The 18,066-nt window shown below is 43.6% G+C and overlaps 1 protein-coding gene across 5 annotated transcripts in view; it reads right to left on the bottom strand.

Annotated features, from left to right (window-relative positions):
* Nucleotides 1–18,066, bottom strand: part of DNM1L (dynamin 1 like) — a 98,973-nt gene that overhangs the window by 38,154 nt on the left and 42,753 nt on the right. For all 5 annotated transcript variants that reach the window (XM_077469324.1, XM_077469327.1, XM_077469329.1 and 2 more), the window contains 8 exons: nucleotides 17,359–17,445; nucleotides 17,086–17,248; nucleotides 16,386–16,506; nucleotides 15,884–16,015; nucleotides 12,232–12,438; nucleotides 11,986–12,106; nucleotides 1,537–1,692; nucleotides 1,330–1,419 (listed from right to left, as the gene is read on the bottom strand). In XM_077469324.1, coding sequence (XP_077325450.1) covers nucleotides 1,330–1,419; nucleotides 1,537–1,692; nucleotides 11,986–12,106; nucleotides 12,232–12,438; nucleotides 15,884–16,015; nucleotides 16,386–16,506; nucleotides 17,086–17,248; nucleotides 17,359–17,445 — 1,077 coding nt within the window. The remainder of the gene's footprint in view (nucleotides 1–1,329; nucleotides 1,420–1,536; nucleotides 1,693–11,985; nucleotides 12,107–12,231; nucleotides 12,439–15,883; nucleotides 16,016–16,385; nucleotides 16,507–17,085; nucleotides 17,249–17,358; nucleotides 17,446–18,066) is intronic.

Raw genomic sequence — 18,066 nt, 5'->3', positions numbered from 1 at the left:
TTTATACTTTCTTTTGACTGGCAAGAGTACTTTTCCCCACTAGAAATTGTTTGGATATATTTATCCAAGTCTGCTCCAAATAATTGCTCCCCATGAAAGGGGAACCCAGTTAGGAGGTTTTTACATGGTGCTTCAGCTGACCAATTTTTTAACCACAGGATTCTACACATATGCACAAACATAAGCGCAAGGCGGAACGGCTGGTGAATAGAATCTTTAATGGCATCTATGGCAAAGCATAGTGTTTTTTGGTAGTTCGGCCAAATCCCGAGCTTGTTGTGCAGGAAGCTCTATAAGGGCCTGTTTAAATTGGTCCTTTAGGGATTGGCAGACGCCTAATACAGCGACTACAGGCTGAATAACGGCACCTGCCAAGGAAAAGGCAGACTAGCAGGGATTTCAACTTTTTATCTGTTGGATCCTTAAGCATCTGTGGATTGTCTACAGGACAAGTCAGGCTATTATTCATATTGGAAATCGCAGCGTCAATTGCTGGTGCTTTCCATCTTTTGGAGAATTTCTCCTCCAGAGGATAGAGAATTAAAAATCTCTTAGGAGAGAGAAAATGCTTATCCGAGTGATCCCATTCAGCAAAAATAAGCTTTTCTATTAATGCATGTGCATAGACCGCCTCTAGTGGAGCATTAATGCATGACATTTTTTCCCTTATGGAAGAAATACATAGATGTTTTTAATACCCAAGTTTCTTCCCTTACCTTATCTTTGCTGAATTAACAGACAATCAAGCCTTTAACCATTACGGCGGGCTGCGTAGTAAACCTTAAAGGACTGGGTCCCTAAAACGGGGTTCCAACTGCCTTGGACCTGTAAAGGAGCACCCCACTAGGAAGTTTAGGAAATGTAACAAGACCTAAGCCCTGGGGTCCAGCCCTACAAAGAGGGGTGTTACAGGCAAAAATTCAGCATGGATCCCTCCTGGAGCTCCTCAGAGCACATCTTCACTCGTGACCAACAAAAAAAACAAAAACAAAAAAAAAAAACGATGTGCTCCTGGAAGGAGGGGTAATATAGGGAGTAAACTTCCTTGATGGCCTATAACTTATTAAGTAATTACTTAAGGTTCTGTGTCCCATGATATAGGATAAAGAAAAAATAATTTTTTTAAGTAATGTCTGGACTACATTTTATTGTGTAGGAATCCACAGTCAGATACAAGTTGCATTTCATCCCCAGTGGCCTATGCGCAATTGTCATCTGTCATCTTTGGTATTCAGCCTTTCCAGTCTTGTATCGTGTGAAAAACATCACTGAACTTTCAAAGAGGAAATTTTGGCAACTTAATGGTTAGGAAGCAGTACATCCTCTTACCATCTCATTGGTTACAGGTAGGCGTTTCCTCAGAAGCGATGTGACCACCTCAACTATGGCATCGTGCAGCTTTGGGAACCTCAAGAGCTCCTGAAAAAGGGAGCATGAGAAACATCAAACCAGAGTCTGCACAGGATTAAATAAATGACTTAGCACTAGAAAACAGCCTAAAATACAGAAACTGTATATCCTAAAGTGTACAATTACCTGTGTGCTGTAATTGCTGCAATGCTGGATGATCCTCTGCATCTCCTCGTGAACAAGTTCAACGCACCGTAAACTTGGCTCTTCCAACCGTTTCACTTGTCTCTTCACCAGCAACTCAAAAGACACTTCTGGGACAAACAAGGCTGGTCGTGGGCCCTAAGAGCACAACATTTTATTCAGTTTTAGTGATCTGGGCTTCATCAACAGGTACACGGAGACTTTTCACTCTTAGTCCCTGACCTTGGAAGAGCTTAGAATCTAAATAGTCATACAATAATAAATAAAAGGAAAAAGGTGACACACCTGGAGCAAACCGCCAAACGACAGGGGAAAAAAAAAAAGTTTTTTTTTTTTTTTTACTTGCCTGTAAAATCCATTTCTTGGAGCACATCATCATGGGACACAGAGCAGGCTATAATCATGACCATCTAGGTTATGCTCCCCCCCTTCAGGTGAATGGATACAGACTGACCAAAAACTCGTAGGAAGGCCTCCTCTAACCCCTCCCAGCAAGCAATGAACTCCCGGAAAAAGAGGGGAGGGACCTCAGAGTCCTGTGATATACTCCAAAAAAATGGATATTATAGGGAAACAGAAAAAATAAATAAAGAAAATCCTCATCATACATCACAGGACACAGCAGGCTATAATCATGACATTTTCGGATGTCCCAAAGAAATACACTTGAGGGGAGGGAGACACAAGCAACCAACAACCACCCATCAAGCAAAAGGACCTACTCCGACACCTGCAACATGCTGTGGACAAAGACAGTATCCTCCGTGGCTCTAACATCTACTTGGTAAAACTTTGTGAATGTATGCACTGAAGACCATGTTGTGGCCTTGCAGACCTGAGCCACTGACGCCTGATGGCAAACTGCCCAAGATGCTCCCACACTCCTGGTAATGTGTGCTCTTAACCGAAAGGGTGGAGTTTTACCCTTCAAAATCATAGGCTTGAAAGATAACTTGCCAGATCCAATGTGAAATAGTTGCTTTGGCTGCTGCCTGACCTTTCCTGGGCCCATCTGCCAGCACAAAGAATCCGATTTCCTGGTTTCTGTGGACAATCTCAAAGCGATCCTGACCACTCAAACTGCATCCAAAGTATGGAGCCATCATTCCCCTGTCGACTGGACTAGGGGAGGAAAAAAAAAAAATGTGACAAAACAATGTCCTACTTCAAACGATAACTAGAAACCACCTTAGGCAAAAATGATGAATGACAATGCAACACCAAGAACGGCTCCTTATGTGAAAGGGCCACCAGCTCTGATAATCTTCTTGCTGAGATAGCAATAAAAATTAAAAATAAGCACAGACACAAAACACCTTGCAAGTGAAAAGGACTGATGGAATTTCCTGAATTGGTTCAAAAAGCTGGCATCTGCAACACAGCCAAGACCAAGTTCAAGTCCCAAGGACACTCCCAAGGGTGGCCTTGCAGGAGGAACTGTCTAAAATACTCTCTACAAAAGTATGAATGAACAAGTGATAAGCAATTGATCTCTGGAAAAAAATAAAAAATAAATAAAATAAAAAAAAGAGAAGAGAACTGATCATGGTGTGCTTCTCTCCTGCTTAGTGTGATCAGTTTTCAATAGGAAAGCAAGGGGACTGGCAGGAACACAAGGGATTTCACATAAAGGAATACAAAAATAACAGAATACTTTTTCATACAAGTACATGGTACAGCAGGCACATAACAGGAATATGAAATGTTGGGGTAAACGCTTAAAGGCCAAATTCATCTCCACTCCCAAATGAAGAAGACACAAAATTCCCCCAATCAAATATCTCTGCGGATGCCACTTCCTGGCTTCACAAAAAAAATAAAAAAAAATAAAAAAACAAACACAACACACTTTTTCCTGAACCGTGTCTAGGACCAACCCCAAATATTCCAGGCTTTGCACTTGTCCCAGAGCTGACTTCTCAAAGTTCAAGACCCAGCCCATGCGTTCTATTGTATGCACTGTAAAACACATTCTGCCTTAAACTTGGAACAGACTCTGCCCCTTGAGCAATAGATCGTTGAGGTAGAAAGTCTGTTCCAAGTAAATCTGCAAAGTTCTCAGCAGTATCCTCCCCAATGCCCTGCAGCCTTCTTTACCAACCACTTGACAGTCTTTCAGACTCAGGCAAACTCCAATGACCGCCAAAGATGGCAGTGCGGAAGACCCAGCTAAAGCAAAGGAAGCCTTCAGTAGAGATTCTAGCTTCTTATCAGTGTCCATTCACCTATAGGTGGCATATAACCCAGATGGTCATGATTATAGCCTGCTCTGTGTCCCATGATCTATGTTAAAGAAAAATGGTATTTGTACTCTCTGCGAAATCCTCTGTCTATTGAGGGACCCTGGAAGTCTTAAAGTGGAAGTAAACCCATCGATTTAAACAGTTTCAAAAAACGGCATGCCGGAATCCTAACTGCACATTGGCTGTGCTCTCAACCAAACTGTCAAACCACCCAATGGCTGGTGTCATAACGGATCACATGTGCAGCACCGTGGCAGCTGAAGATTAAACAGAGGCAAAGATGGCAGCTTCCGTGGATGAAAGTGATGGGGGAGTTCATTTCCACTTTAATCCTCTGATGAGGCTGAAAATTCCACCTTGCAGAACATGTCAACACAAGACCAGACTTGCAAATCTGGGAAACAGATGTTCAAAAGGCCCAAGAAGCACTCAGATCTTGTAAAGTGCACCTTGACATGAAAGGGTAGGCCCTGATCCTTGAGATAAATTTGGATGATGACAGCCACACCTAGAGATGGTGGAACAGGAAGCAGATGTGCCCTTATGAGCACCTTTCGTGATAAGGAATCAGTCTTTCTGAAAGAAAAACAGCAGCACAAACATCCATACAGACAACAGATGAAAATTTCCTTTTGGTGAAAGGAGCTAGAAAGAGGGACAGAAGAATGTCTAGGCGAAGGCGAAAGACAGAATCCGGCTTAGGCTTCAATACCACCTTGTCTACACAAAACCAGAAAAGGATACTTGGAAGGCAAAGCCCCCAGTTCTGACATTCACTTCACAGAGGCGATGGCTACAGGGAAAAATACCTTCGGGGGGTGGGGGAAAGAGTACAGAAAAAGGTCTACTGGGTTGGTATGGCAGTTTCTAAAGCGCAGAAAGAACAAGATTCTCCAGTGCTATACAGGAGCCCGCCGATAAAAAAGGTTTAATGGATTAAGAGAGGCCTAAGACCTTTGAAATAGAATAGAAAGGGAAGCAACTGAACGCTTGATAGCGCAGAAAGCCAAATATTAATTCAGAGCGAGCTGCAGTCGCATTAGGGGTTAATAACTCTTAGGGGTTGTAATCCGCTGATCAGACTTATAGAATTGTTCAGCCGAGTCTGCTGAACAATTCTGATATAAGCTTATAGGAGAGGGAAAAGGAGGTCTGTATGCTGTACTGACCTGGCCCCCTTCGTGCACTTCTGTAGCTCTCACTCTTGTGAGAGTCTGCCAGGGAGGGCGGGAGTCATAAGAGGGTCAATGAGAGCTGTAGTTGTCCCTCTGTGTAAATCCAGGAAGTGAACAGGCAGCAGCATCCGCTGCATCTTTTTCCCCCCCCTTACCTGCAAGGTAAAAGGCTTGCATCGCATACTAACGCACTATGTGAAACTTCCTTCAAAACAAAGCATTTCAGCGATCCGAACGCTGGAGACTGTTCATCTTCACCTGGTCTTCCTTCCAGGTTTGCAGACTCCAGCTCTGCGACTACCTGGAGCCACAATGACGTTACTCCCGCAGGAACTGCCGGTCATGGTACAGGGCTCTGAGAAAAAAACTGCATGGGCAGCCATTCCTTCAGAGCACATGTGCCAGTGATTTCACTGGCTGCATGTCCAGTAAATATATCTCCTAAACGGTGCATGTTTAGGAGATATTTATGCTACCTATAGGCAAGCCTCGTTATAGGTTTACCTATAAGTAAAAAAAAATAAAAGATGGAAGTTTACTTCCTCTTTAACCACTTCCCACCCGGCCACTGCATATAAAACGGCCAGGTGGGAGCTCTCTACTCCTGACAGGACGTTCCTGAACGTCATGTCAAAGAAGCGGGATCGCGCAGCTGCGCGATCCCGGTGCGCGCGTGTCCCCCGCACACGCCGCATCTCGGATCGGCAGGAGAGCAATGTCATTTGCCCTCCTGATCCGCACGATGGCTGTGTCTAATCACAGCCATCGTAAGTAAACAAAGGGGGATGGGCGGCAGATAACCGGTGATCGCGCCGCCACGTGCCCGCGCAGCGGCGCGATCCCGATCTGCCTGAGACCCCCGGAGACCGGAGAGAAAAATACAACAGGAGGGCCATGTGATTGGCCATCCTGATCACATGACGACTGTGTCCAATCACAGTCGTCATGTAATGTAAATAGAGAGCAGTTGTAACTGCTCTCATCTCTTCCTCTCCTCACACAGAACCTGTCAGTGAGGAGAGGAAGAGAAATCTTTGCTTCAGCCGGGAAGATCAGTGAGTTTTCTAGCTGTTTGTCTGCTGTTTACCCACTGATCTCCCAGCTAGTGTCCCCAAAAACACCTGGCACATCGGCCCGCCATCACCAGGCCCATCTGACGCCCGCCATCACCAGGCCCATCTGACGCCCGCCATCACCAGGCCCATCTGACGCCCGCCATCACCAGGCCCATCTGACGCCCGCCATCACCAGGCCCATCTGACGCCCGCCATCACCAGGCCCATCTGACGCCCGCCATCACCAGGCCCATCTGACGCCCGCCATCAGGCACATCTGACGCCCGCCATCTGACATCTTCCGCCCGCCATCTGACATCTGCCCGTCAACATGACTAAAAGGTCGTACAGCGCAGAGGAGGCTTTCCAGATGCTCCAGAGTATGTCGGACGAGAGTAGCGGGGAACTCTCTCCGTCAGACTCGGATAGCGATTACGAGCCAGTGGAAAGCAGTGGCTCCGAGATGGAAACCGAGGAAGATAGAATCCTAACAAGGAGAAACGGGAGAAATGAGCAGGCGCAGACATCAAACAGCAGCGCACCACTCCAGGATGATATGCAGGCATCCACCAGCAGCGCAGCACTCCGGGATAGGCAGGCATCCACCAGCAGTTCTGCAACCTTCCTTGAAGATAGGCCAGATACTAGCAACGGAGCATCCCATCAACGAGGCAGTGCCCATACTAGCCTTCCAGATGTTCTGCTGTATCCAACATGGCTGCCCGATACGTCAGTAGAACCTGTTATTCCCCTTTTTACATCCCAGCCAGGCCCTCAGATACAGACGGAAAATGTAACCCCACTTTATTATTTTCATTTATTTTTTACCAATGATCTCCTAACTGACATTGTGGAGCAATGTAATCTATATGCCAGCCAACATATAGCCAACAATCCCAGTTCCTCCTATGCCCGTCCTTTTTTTTGGAAACCCCTCACCGTGGAAGAATTTAAAATTTTCCTTGGCCTAACCCTCAACATGGGGCTAACAAAAAAAAATGAAGTCCATTCCTACTGGTCTACCCAACCTATCCACCACATGCCGGTCTATTCATCAATTATGCCCAGAAACCGTTATGAGATGATCATGAGATTTTTACATTTCAATAACAATGCCCAATGCCTCCCTCGAAATCATCCCAGTTATGATAAATTATTCAAAATTCGGCCCCTAATCAATTTTTTTTCCGCCAGTTTCAAACAGATGTTTACCCCTGATAAAAATATTTGTGTGGATGAATCCCTATTACACTTCACTGGGCGACTTGCAATACAACAATACATGCCCAGTAAAAGAGCCAGACGTGGGGTAAAATTTTATAAGGCGTGTGACAGGGCCACGGGTTACACATATGACTTCATAATTTATGAGGGAAAAGACAGACAGCTAAACCCCCCTGGATGCCCTACCTACATGGGAACAAGTGGCAAAATTGTCTGGCAGCTGATCCAACCATTGCTTGGGAAAGGTTACCACCTATATGTAGACAATTTCTACACAAGTCTCCCACTTTTCCGCCATCTATACCTAAAGCAGACTGTGGCCTGTGGGACAGCACGGACCAACCGCAAAGGTTTCCCACAGATATTGGTCACCAAGAAATTAAAACAGGGTGAAATGGCCAGTATGCGGACTGACGAGGTACTAGCGGTGAAGTGGAGAGATAAAAAAAGAGATGTCTACATCCTTTCCACAATACACAATGACACCTTGGTGGAACTGCAAAGAAGAAAAGGCCCCATCCAGAAGCCAAAATGTATCCACGAGTATAACTTATACATGGGGGGGGTGGATATGAATGACCAGATGATGCAGCCCTACTTGGCCACCAGGAGATCACTGTTTTGGTACAAGAAAGTCGCCGTTTATTTGCTGCAATTGGCCATGTTCAATTCTTATATTATTTTTTCTAAGAGCACCCAAAGTTCCCTGACCTATCTAAGATTCCAAGAAGATGTCATCACAGCCCTTGTCTATCCCCATGGCCAACCCACTCAACTAATTCGGTCTGATGCAGTAGCCAGACTCCATGAAAGGCACTTTCCCAACATCCTCCCTCCTACCCAAACAGGTCGCAAACCCCAAAAAAGATGCCGTGTGTGTACAAGTAGAGGAATTCGCCGTGACACCCGATACTACTGTCCAGACTGTCCCTCCCAGCCAGGCCTCTGCATTGGAACTTGCTATCGAAGCTATCATACTTCACTAAACTATTAGTAAAGTGAAGATGATTTCTTTCCAGTATCCACTTTCTGCCATTTCTGTGTATGACCCGGACTGTTAAATGACTATGCCTCTGCCAAACATATTTCTGCCTTCAACGTGAATTGACCTCGGCCTGTTAAATGACCATGCTTTTTGCCTGCCTCCTGAACTGATCATTTGCCCTGCCACTGTACAGCACAGGGGTCTCACATGTGAGGGGCTCCAGAAAAAGTTTTCCGAGTGGAGAAAACCTTTTTCTCCAGGTTTTTCGTTTTCTCGGATTAGGGTCTGGAGACCCGGAGGCTTCGTAGAGATTTGGGTGGGAAGAAGCCTCTACCCCTGTCCTCGGGTCTTACCTGACCAAGGCCCAATGTACAAAGTGCCGCCTGCTGCCATCTGAACTGGCCCTGCCTTTGCCTGCCACCTAAACTGGCCATGCCTGTGCCTGCCACCTGAACTGGACATGCCTATGCCTGAACTGCCTGCTAAACCTTGGACTGTACTGAACCATGTTCATAATTTTCCATATCTGTCTGCTGCCTGGACAATTCCTGGACATTTCCTTTGGCTGTCTAGAAAATGCTTTGACTGCTCTGGAACGGTGTCCCTGTCTGCTAAAACCACAGGTGAGCCTTTTTTTACCCTTTGCTCAGCAGAATGTATTTTGGTGTGTAATTCTTGGTGTGTACATGCTATATGTTAGAAGCCTGAAGGTGGTACTTGTATGTTGGGCTTCTGTATGCGGCCAGGCTGTGGAAAAGTCTGACACATGGGGTATCGCCATACTCAGGACGAGTAGCAGAATGTATTTTGGGGTGTCATTTTGGCTATGTACATGTTATGTGTTAGAAAGATCTTCTAAATTGACAACTTTGTGAAAAAAAAATAGGTTTTTATTTTCTTTCCACATTTTTCAAAAAATTGTGGAAAGAAATTACATGTTCAAAAGACTCATTATGCCTCATAGAATATACATTAGGTTGTTTTCTTTCCAAAATGGGGTCACTTTGTGGGTAATTCCATCGTCCTGGTGCTCCAGGGCCTTCAAAAATGTAATAGGTACTCAGGAAATGAAATGTGTTTCATGTGTTGAAATGTGTTAATTTATGCCTTTAGAACGCCTGATGGTGCTACATGGATGTTGGGCCTCTGTATGTGGCCAGGCTGTGGAAAAGTCTGACACATGGGGTATCTCCATACTCAGGACGAATAGCAGAATGTATTTTGGGGTGTAATTGCAATTATGCCTGCACCATGTGTGAGAAATAACTTGTAAATATGATAATTTCGTGAAAAAAAAAATATATATATATATATATATATATATATATATTTCTTAATTTTCCAAAGCATTGTGGGGAAAAAATTGCAACTTCAAAAAATTCACTACGCCTCTTACCAATTACCGCAGACTGTCTTCTTTCCAAAAAGGGGTCATTTGGGGGGTTATTGTACTGTCCTGACATTTTAGGGCCTCAAGAACTGAGATAGGCCATCAGTGCATTAGGATTGATACATTTTCAATTATGCATAGCATGGCTTGTAGGCTCTATAACTTTCACACAAACCAATGATCATACACTTATCAGGATTTTTTTTTACCAAAGACATGTAGTAGAATACATTTTGGCCTAAATTTTCGCCAAAATTAGATTTTTTTGGTTTCTTTTAAAAGAGAAAGTAGAAAATGTTGTTTTTTTTTCAAAAAATTCGCTCTTTTTTCGCTTATATTACAAAAAATAATAAATGAAGTGGTGAATAAATACCACCAAAAGAAAGCTCTATTTGTGTGAACAAAATGATAAAAAATTCATTTGGTTACAGTGTAGCATGACTGAGTAATTGTCATTCAAAGTAAGAGAGCACTGAAAGCTGAAAATTGGTCTGGGAAGGAAGGGGGTTTAAGTGTCCTGTATTGAGGTGGTTAAGAGTTGTTACTTACGCAAGACTGGAGAAAGCACAGGTAGAAGCAACATGCTGATCCCTCTAGTTTCAGAATGCATTCAGTAGTTTTCAATGCATCAATAAGTGAGAAAGCAGTTCAGAGACAGCTCCCCCAATTTGGAAATAAAAAGCAGTAGACTGGGATTCTTAAAGCTCATCAGTTGAGGACTGAAGCAATTGAGAATCAGACTCTCTGGAACTGATTGCTTGGAAAGACAAAATTACATGTAAGAGGGTGTGGGATCACGCTTGGAACCTCTCTGATAAGAGTAAGCAAATAACTGGGTGATTTTGGCTATAAAAAAAGTCTTGCATGATCATGGCAAAGATCTCAAGCTGGAGAACCAAGCCACATCCAATGGAGCTGAAGAGGTCTCCGTTAACAGAACAGACTGTTAAAGCAGATGGCAACATGATTCCATGCTGCAGACATCAGGACAGTCAGTAGCAAGCAGCCTCAGTCGTTAAGTAAGCAGAGGGCACCTGGTACAGCAGGACTGTGTCTAGAATCCAAGGTGGTAAAGCAACATACAGGCTTGAGGTTAGAGGCAAGGCCTCAATTACAGTCAAAACCCAGATAGCTTGTAGCATATGGGGGTCTGATGGTAGATGACCAAATTTACTGTAGGCAGGCAGCAGGAATGAATTGATGACTGAAGTTCCAAGTGTTCTTTCCAAGCAGGAGCAACGGCTAAGAGATGAAAGGAAAGAGCTAAAGAAAAAGGCATTCATCTTCCAAGAACAATTACAAAATAAACAAGGCACGCTGGAAGTGGAAGGGGTCATTCTGGGCCGGCCTACAGTTTTGTGTTAGTCAGTGTTCCTGTAGGTGACAACATAACCCAAAGATTAAGGGCCGGTTCACACTGTGGGCGATGCGAGGCGACACGACTTGCCTCGCCGCAATCTGACAAGTCGTCCCCGTTCTGTACAATGGAACCGTTCTGAGAGGAGCGACTCGAGTCGCTCCGACTCAGAAAAAAGGTTCCTGTACTACTTCTGGGCGACCTCGGGGCGACTTGCATTGACTTCTATACAGAAGTCATTTGCAAATCGCCGCTGAGGTCGCGGCGAGGCAAGTCGGTGTCGCCTCGCATCGCCCACAGTGTGAACCGGCCCTTAGACTGTGTCCCTCAACAGACAAGTTAAAAATAAAAAATTAACTGATTTTTCAAAAGAACTAGTTTAAGTTGCTGAATCTAAGTTACTTGAGTTATTATCAGCCTCTGGCAATCCTATATATCAGAATTCAGATTGGAAGAGGAAGGGACAGCTCAAGGAGCCAGTCAGGCTCTGCTGCAGTATATGTGCCGACAAGGGAACATGTTAATAGGAGGAAAGATCAGAGTGACAAAGATGAGATGAGCTAATCAATTTGCTGCTTGTTCTTCACCATCTAAATACAGGCTGTGGCAGGGAGAAGATCTCAAAATGTAAAGAAACACTTGGGCCTCGCTCACATCTGTAGGGACTTCCTTTTCTGCACCAGATCAATGCAGGTCATTACAAGGGCACATAAAACCACTAACTCATTCAGAACACAAGGTTGTGTACATGTGCATTGCAATAAAATGCAACCTGTCTGCACGAACGCAAGTGCATTTAAATGCAACCAAAAGTACAGATATAAAAAAATTGTTAGTATATTGACCCTTTCAGGCACCTGTCACTTCACAGCAGAAGACCTGAAAATGCATGCGAACATGCATAAAAAGTAATGTGCATGGGGATGCATTTCATTGCAATAATTTTTTTTTTTGTGGTGTGAAAGAACACTTGGAGGAATGTGGATGTTCCAGAAAACATACCGTTGCATTTCGGATAGCTGTAAGTATGTCGATAGTGGTCAGTCCACCCAACGGATCAACAGACTCCAGCGTCCTTCCAAAAGTTTCATGGAAGATGTAGCAAATTCGCGCTCCACCACACCTGTCAAATTAAAAGTCACAGAACAAATCAAATTCTGGAACATTGTGCTGACTAGCTGCTGAGGTAGAGGAGGCATTAAAAAGTCACAACAGATGTCAGCTTTCAGAGCAATGGTGAGTACTCACAGTTCTGATGTCTCTATGTATTTTGCTGTGCCTTCAATTGTGTTACAATATTCTGTGGCAAACTTTGTGATGAGCTGCAGCAGGGTTGCGCTCTTGTCCTCCACCGGCTCACCATAGCTGTTGAGCAGTGACTGATACTGAGCGGCCAAAACATTGATCCTGGTTTTTAAGTCCGGCAAACAGTCTCTGATGTGGTGCATCAGTAGCCTGCAGACAAGCACAATACAGATTAAAAAAAAAAAAAAAAAAACACCTAAACAAAAGACTTAGCAGAAGGGTAGCAGAACTGGGTTTTGATTACTACGAACTTCGGTATAGAATTTGTATGCCGTTTCTGTGGTTGGGTGCTCAATTTTACACTCAAAATCTATACACATACAGGTAGAAAGTAGATTTAAACACTAAATAAATGACAATTTTGCTAAAGCACCATAACGAAATATCTTTTTCTACTATAAAGTACAGTTTTCACTTTTGTCCTTTGTTGCATGTAGGAAGTCAGTGAGCACCTACTGTCTTTCAGCAACTTCCTGTCTGCATGCACTCGGCTGCACTTTTTCTCTGGACTGCCTGATGGGGAAAACCGACAAGAATGCTTGCACAACATGTGTCAGATTGACCATTTAGTGGTGCAGGTGACAACACAAGAGCCCAACGCAGAGACAGCTGTCACCCCTCCTAGTATTTTATTGAAAGTACTTTATAGAATTTAGCAAAGTGAAATTGACATGTTAAAAAAACCGTGTCCCCACAGCAAAACCAAAAAAGGGCCACCTATGTCATTACAGAACATAATCGTGAGTAAACAGCTGCCGGAATGATCCATGACAGGTAACATGCTATACAACACAACTGGAAGTGTTGGATCACAGTGAACAAGAGTTCTGCAAGAGTAAAGATGTAACATCTACTGGAAAGGCAAGAATAAACCTGCTTGTTTTACAGGGTGGCTTTGTTTAAAGCAGTGATTCTCAACCAGGGTTCCTCCAGAGGATGCTAGGGGTTCCTTCAGCATTGGGCAATTTCTGCCTCTCAGATAAGTTCCCACTCACACCATTGATCTTTTTAGCTATCTGTAAGGAGGTAATTCTTCCCAAAGACCACAAGTGTAAGGACCATTCTTCCCACTGACCATCTCACTAATGTATCATGAGTGGTACATTTCTAATTTTGAGTAGGGGTTCCCGAGATAGGAGAACTATTTCAAGGGTTCCTCTGTGTTGAAAAGGTTAAGAAAGGATGGTTTAAAGTCTATGTTAGCCTAAATATTAAATTTATCTTTCTGTGCGTGTCTTAACATATGTGCATATAACAAATCAAAGTATATTTTGTGTTCATGCATTCCTTCCCTCTGAAATACTTGAATAGGCCAGTCCCCCTTTTCCCTTCTGCAAAATTCACCACAAAAGCATGGAAGCTGTTCAATGCTTCTGTGGTCAGTTTGCATCTCTGTGCTTACAGCTCAGAGTTGCATAAGGCTGTATGCAATCATGGCATGCATGAAATTACCATAGTATGTTAAGCTGCCACATCCCACATGCCATTTACATTGATGCTTTAGCCAACCACAGTCTACTCTTGTAGCTGCAACCTGTCAGAGCCTGGTCTGCGGGAGGCACAGCCTTCTGAAATGCAGCAAACATACTCCCTATATTTTTTTTAAAGCAATAGTAAATATGGTGCCTGCATAACTGGACTTACAAGCGCACTTTTTTTGGGGGAATAATAATTTATTTAATAAAAAAAAAAATAAAATAAGACAACAGTAAAGTTAGCCCATTTTTTTTTATATTGTGAAAGATAATGTTACGCCGAGTAAATCAATACCCAACAGGTCATGCTTCAAAATTGCGCTGGCTCATGGAATGGCGACAAACTTTTACCCTTTAAAATCTCCATAGGCGACGTTTAAAAAAATTCTACAGGTTGCACGTTTTGAGTTACAGAGAAGGTCTAGGGCTAGAATTATTGCTCTCGCTCTACCGATCACGGCGATACCTCACATGTATGGTTTGAACATCGCTTTCATATATACGTTCGCTTCTGCACGCAAGCTTGGCGGGACAGGGCGCATTTAAATATTTTTTTTTTCTTATTTTAACTATTTTTATTTTTTCACCGTTTAAAAAAAAAAAAAAAAAAAAATGTGTCACTTTTATTCCCATTACAAGGAATGTAAAAATCCCTTGTAATAGAAAAAAGCATGACAGGTCCTCTTATATATGAGATCTGGGGTCAGAGAGACCTCCCATCTCATATTTACACTAAAATGCAATTTAAAAAAAAAATCGTCATTTGAAAAAAATAAAACAAATAAAATGTCCCTCTAAGAGCTATGGGCAATGACTTGGAGACAGGTGGGGGGCTGGGGGCCATCTTCCCCTCACTCGTCTCCATGTCAGGCCAGGGACAGGTCCAGATCACCGTCACGGACCTGACTCCTAACTTTTTTAGCTGGCTCCTAGATTCCAAGCAAATTTGTCAACCCCTGGCTTAGATGAACCTTAACCTACAGAGTTTACATTTACTTTAAAAAGACTTGCACCTGTACTGGCAGTGCTGTGTGTTTGACTGTAAGGGCAGCATTAGACCAAGTTATTTGGAGCAGGGACTGATGTAAATGTTTATGTACTCTGCAAAATGCTAGTGATAAAGCCTCGGAGTTATGTAAATGTGTAAAATTTAAAAACAGGCTTTGGTCCCCAGGCAAGTTCCATTCTACAATTTAACCACCCCTCCCCATTCCTTAAAGAGGAAGTAAACCCTAATGGGTTTACTTCCTCTTTCATTCCCTGCAAAGGCAAAGCATAATGGACTACTGTGCATCGCATAGGAGCCCATTATGTGTCACTTACCTGACACAGGAGCCAGCGATGTCACCGCTGTCCCCTGTAGTCCGGCGCATCCATCTTTTCGGTGGGGTCTCGCAGCTCCGCCGCAGTCATTCAGCGGAGCCGCGATGACGTCACTCCCGCGCATGCGCACGGGAGCAGACACGCGTGGCAGCTCCATTGTTGGAAATGCCATGCTCAGTGCGCCTGCGCGTCGCTGTCTATGGCGCATGCGCCGTAGACAGCGGTGCCTGTCTTCGGGCAAATATCTCCTAAACCGTATAGGTTTAGGAGATATTTCTTGGCCTACAGGTAAGCCTAGATTAAGGCTTACCTGTAGGTCAAAGTGGTTTGTAAGGGTTTACAACCACTTTAAACACTGAGTAAAAGTGCAAAACCTAACCTGTGAGGGGTAAAAATAGTTGAATACACTAACCTTCCCTGACTTCTGTGGTGTAGGGGATGACTACATTCTCCTGCTGACAAGATCCCTGGGAATGCAGAATAGCCCAAATCTTGCTGCAGAACAGTGTAGGAGTGTCTTGAGATCTGAGCTACTCAACACTCTTCATGATCTGGCCAGAAGGATCACATCACCCTTGACTAGGTACCACAGGAGGAAGCTGGAGAAAGGCAAGTCTATTATGTAACCCTTTCCCTTCAAATTATTGGCATTTTCTTTGAGAATTTTAGGGAGTAAGTGGAGGATACTTTGTGTAAGACCTCATCACAGAGGTGCAAGGTCTAAAGTAGCAAAATATGCAATTATCCACATCATCACAGCCCTCTGGTCAACATTAGGGCCCCCTGCTGGGTCTTACCTGTTCAGAGTACGTGCCAGGTACTTGGTTCCATTCCTATTGGCCAGAGATGGATACTTCTTCTGAAGAAAAGCATATTCATCCCGGATTGAGTCTGCGACAATCTTTTTATTGTTAATATCCAGCTGACTCCTGAAACAGCAAAATATAGTAGTTTCCATGAAATATCGAGCCAATGAAGTGCCAGGAGTATACCTGGACACAGAACATGCCATGTTAAAACCAAGAATTATGCCATAGTCCAAATAAAAAATGCAATTGATAAAATACATTTGTCTGAACCAAAGTTGTGCTTTGCCCACACAAGGTAAACAAACATTCAGTTTATTAAAAGAGTAGAGTCCTTTTCCTTGTGTAAGCTTATAATTGGCTACTGGACCTGTTTCTAGGAAGCACGAGAAAGAGCAGTATGTGCAGCAAGCACTTGAATTATATTTTAAGAATGACACACCCCTACATATATACACAAACACATTTGCTTATTAAAGCACACAATCCCTACCTATTGACAACTCCAATGATGCCCAGTTTAACCGGTATGACCCTCCCTAGGAGGACATCCATCGCGTCTGTCCCAGCATCCATGAGGTCCAGTTTGGTTATGACGGCGAGCGTTCTCCTGCCTGTCAAAACAAAATAACCAGGAAAAATATAAATCGCTGAAGCCCTGAATCTCACTAAGGCAGCTTATTCTACAAACACTGCCTGTGGTTCCCTTAAAGAGAACCTGTGAGAAGCGAGTAGATAGTTCTGGGATGTTAGAAGCTATTCCAACTTCTGAGCTGCATGCCTTTCTGAGGCAGTGATGCTGAACCTTTTCAGGTGCATACTGAAAATTATGGATTTTACATACATTTATATCAAATCCACCCCCCCCCCCCACCCTCAAATCATCTCCATCTCAGCGCAGCACAGTTGCCTGGTTGCACCCAAAAAAGGCAGGTCATGGCAGTACAATGCAGGTTCAATCTGCTTCTGCATTACCATTTAGTGGGTGTGGAAATGGCTTTTATCAATTTTTTATATAACACTATAGTTACAAGCTTAAAACCTCCATTAACAGGGCTCAACAGAGACACTGTTCAGATTATTAAACATTAATGTTTATTGATCCATCCTTCAGGCTGGCATACAAAGCAAAGTAGATGCTGCTCTATTCAGGGAATTCATTTACACCTTGAAAGCAAAGATCTGAAGCTCACCGTCTGGATCGCACTCTCTGGCTATTTTCAGAGCTTCAGATGTTGCCATATCTGTGTTGGCAGCAGTGACTGCTAGAATGATGGAATTAGGGTTGCTGATGTACCGAAAAATTAGCTCTCTGATCTGTACTTCAATGTCCTTGGGCTGGTCACCCACTGGTACCTAATAAAAGGGAAGAGATTCACATTAAAATTAAACAAGTATAATTGTTATTAGGGCTATTTTATCAACCTATTCTGTTTAATAAATGGGTAGTACTGAGCCACTAGTACCTTGGTCAATCCTGGTAAATCCACTAGCGTAAGGTTGACGACATGGGGAGAGAAGATCTTCAGATGGATGGGTTCTGAGCTAATACCCTAAACAAATGATAGATGGAAAATTGCATCAATTAAAGATTGTGGTTGACATGCAACTCAAAACGCTGCCAACAGAAAACGATCATATGACACGGTAGAAAACATCAAAAACAGACAAAAACGGACATGCATGTATTTTTATAAATGCCATCAAACTTATTTTGGGTAGAAATCAATGACTTATGGTTTGGGTGAGAATGTCTTCCATGGCACACAATCCAATGTTAAAAAAAAATTAAAGTGATCTGTAAAGTAGCCCAGATCCTCCTCATCTTGGGTCCCTCTTCTGTGCTCCTAGTTGGGTGCCCCCAAAGCAAGCAGCTTGCTGTGTGGGCACCTGAGTCACAGCTCCCAGTGTCCTTTCAGACACAGAGCCACGACCCAGCCTACCCCCTTTCTCTCCTGAATGGCTGACTGACAGCAGTGGGAGCCAATCACATCATGCTGCTGTTTTAGCCAATGAGGAGGGGAGTCTCTGCCAGCCAAGGCACTCATGCAACTTTGCTGCATTAAGATATAATAATAAAAAAAAAAAAATAAATAAAAAAGCCCCTTCTGCCTTTGCAACTCCTTTAAATAAAAAACACAATTTCTAGTACTGCATTTTGAAGTTAGGACTCT

Source organism: Lithobates pipiens, unplaced genomic scaffold (genome assembly GCF_037356315.1).
Source record: "Lithobates pipiens isolate NorthernLeopardFrog02 unplaced genomic scaffold, aLitPip1_a1.2 Scaffold_8, whole genome shotgun sequence".
Lineage (NCBI taxonomy): Eukaryota > Metazoa > Chordata > Amphibia > Anura > Ranidae > Lithobates > Lithobates pipiens.
Note: the sequence above shows the minus strand (reverse complement) of the source record. Positions and strands in the feature narration are given on the sequence as shown.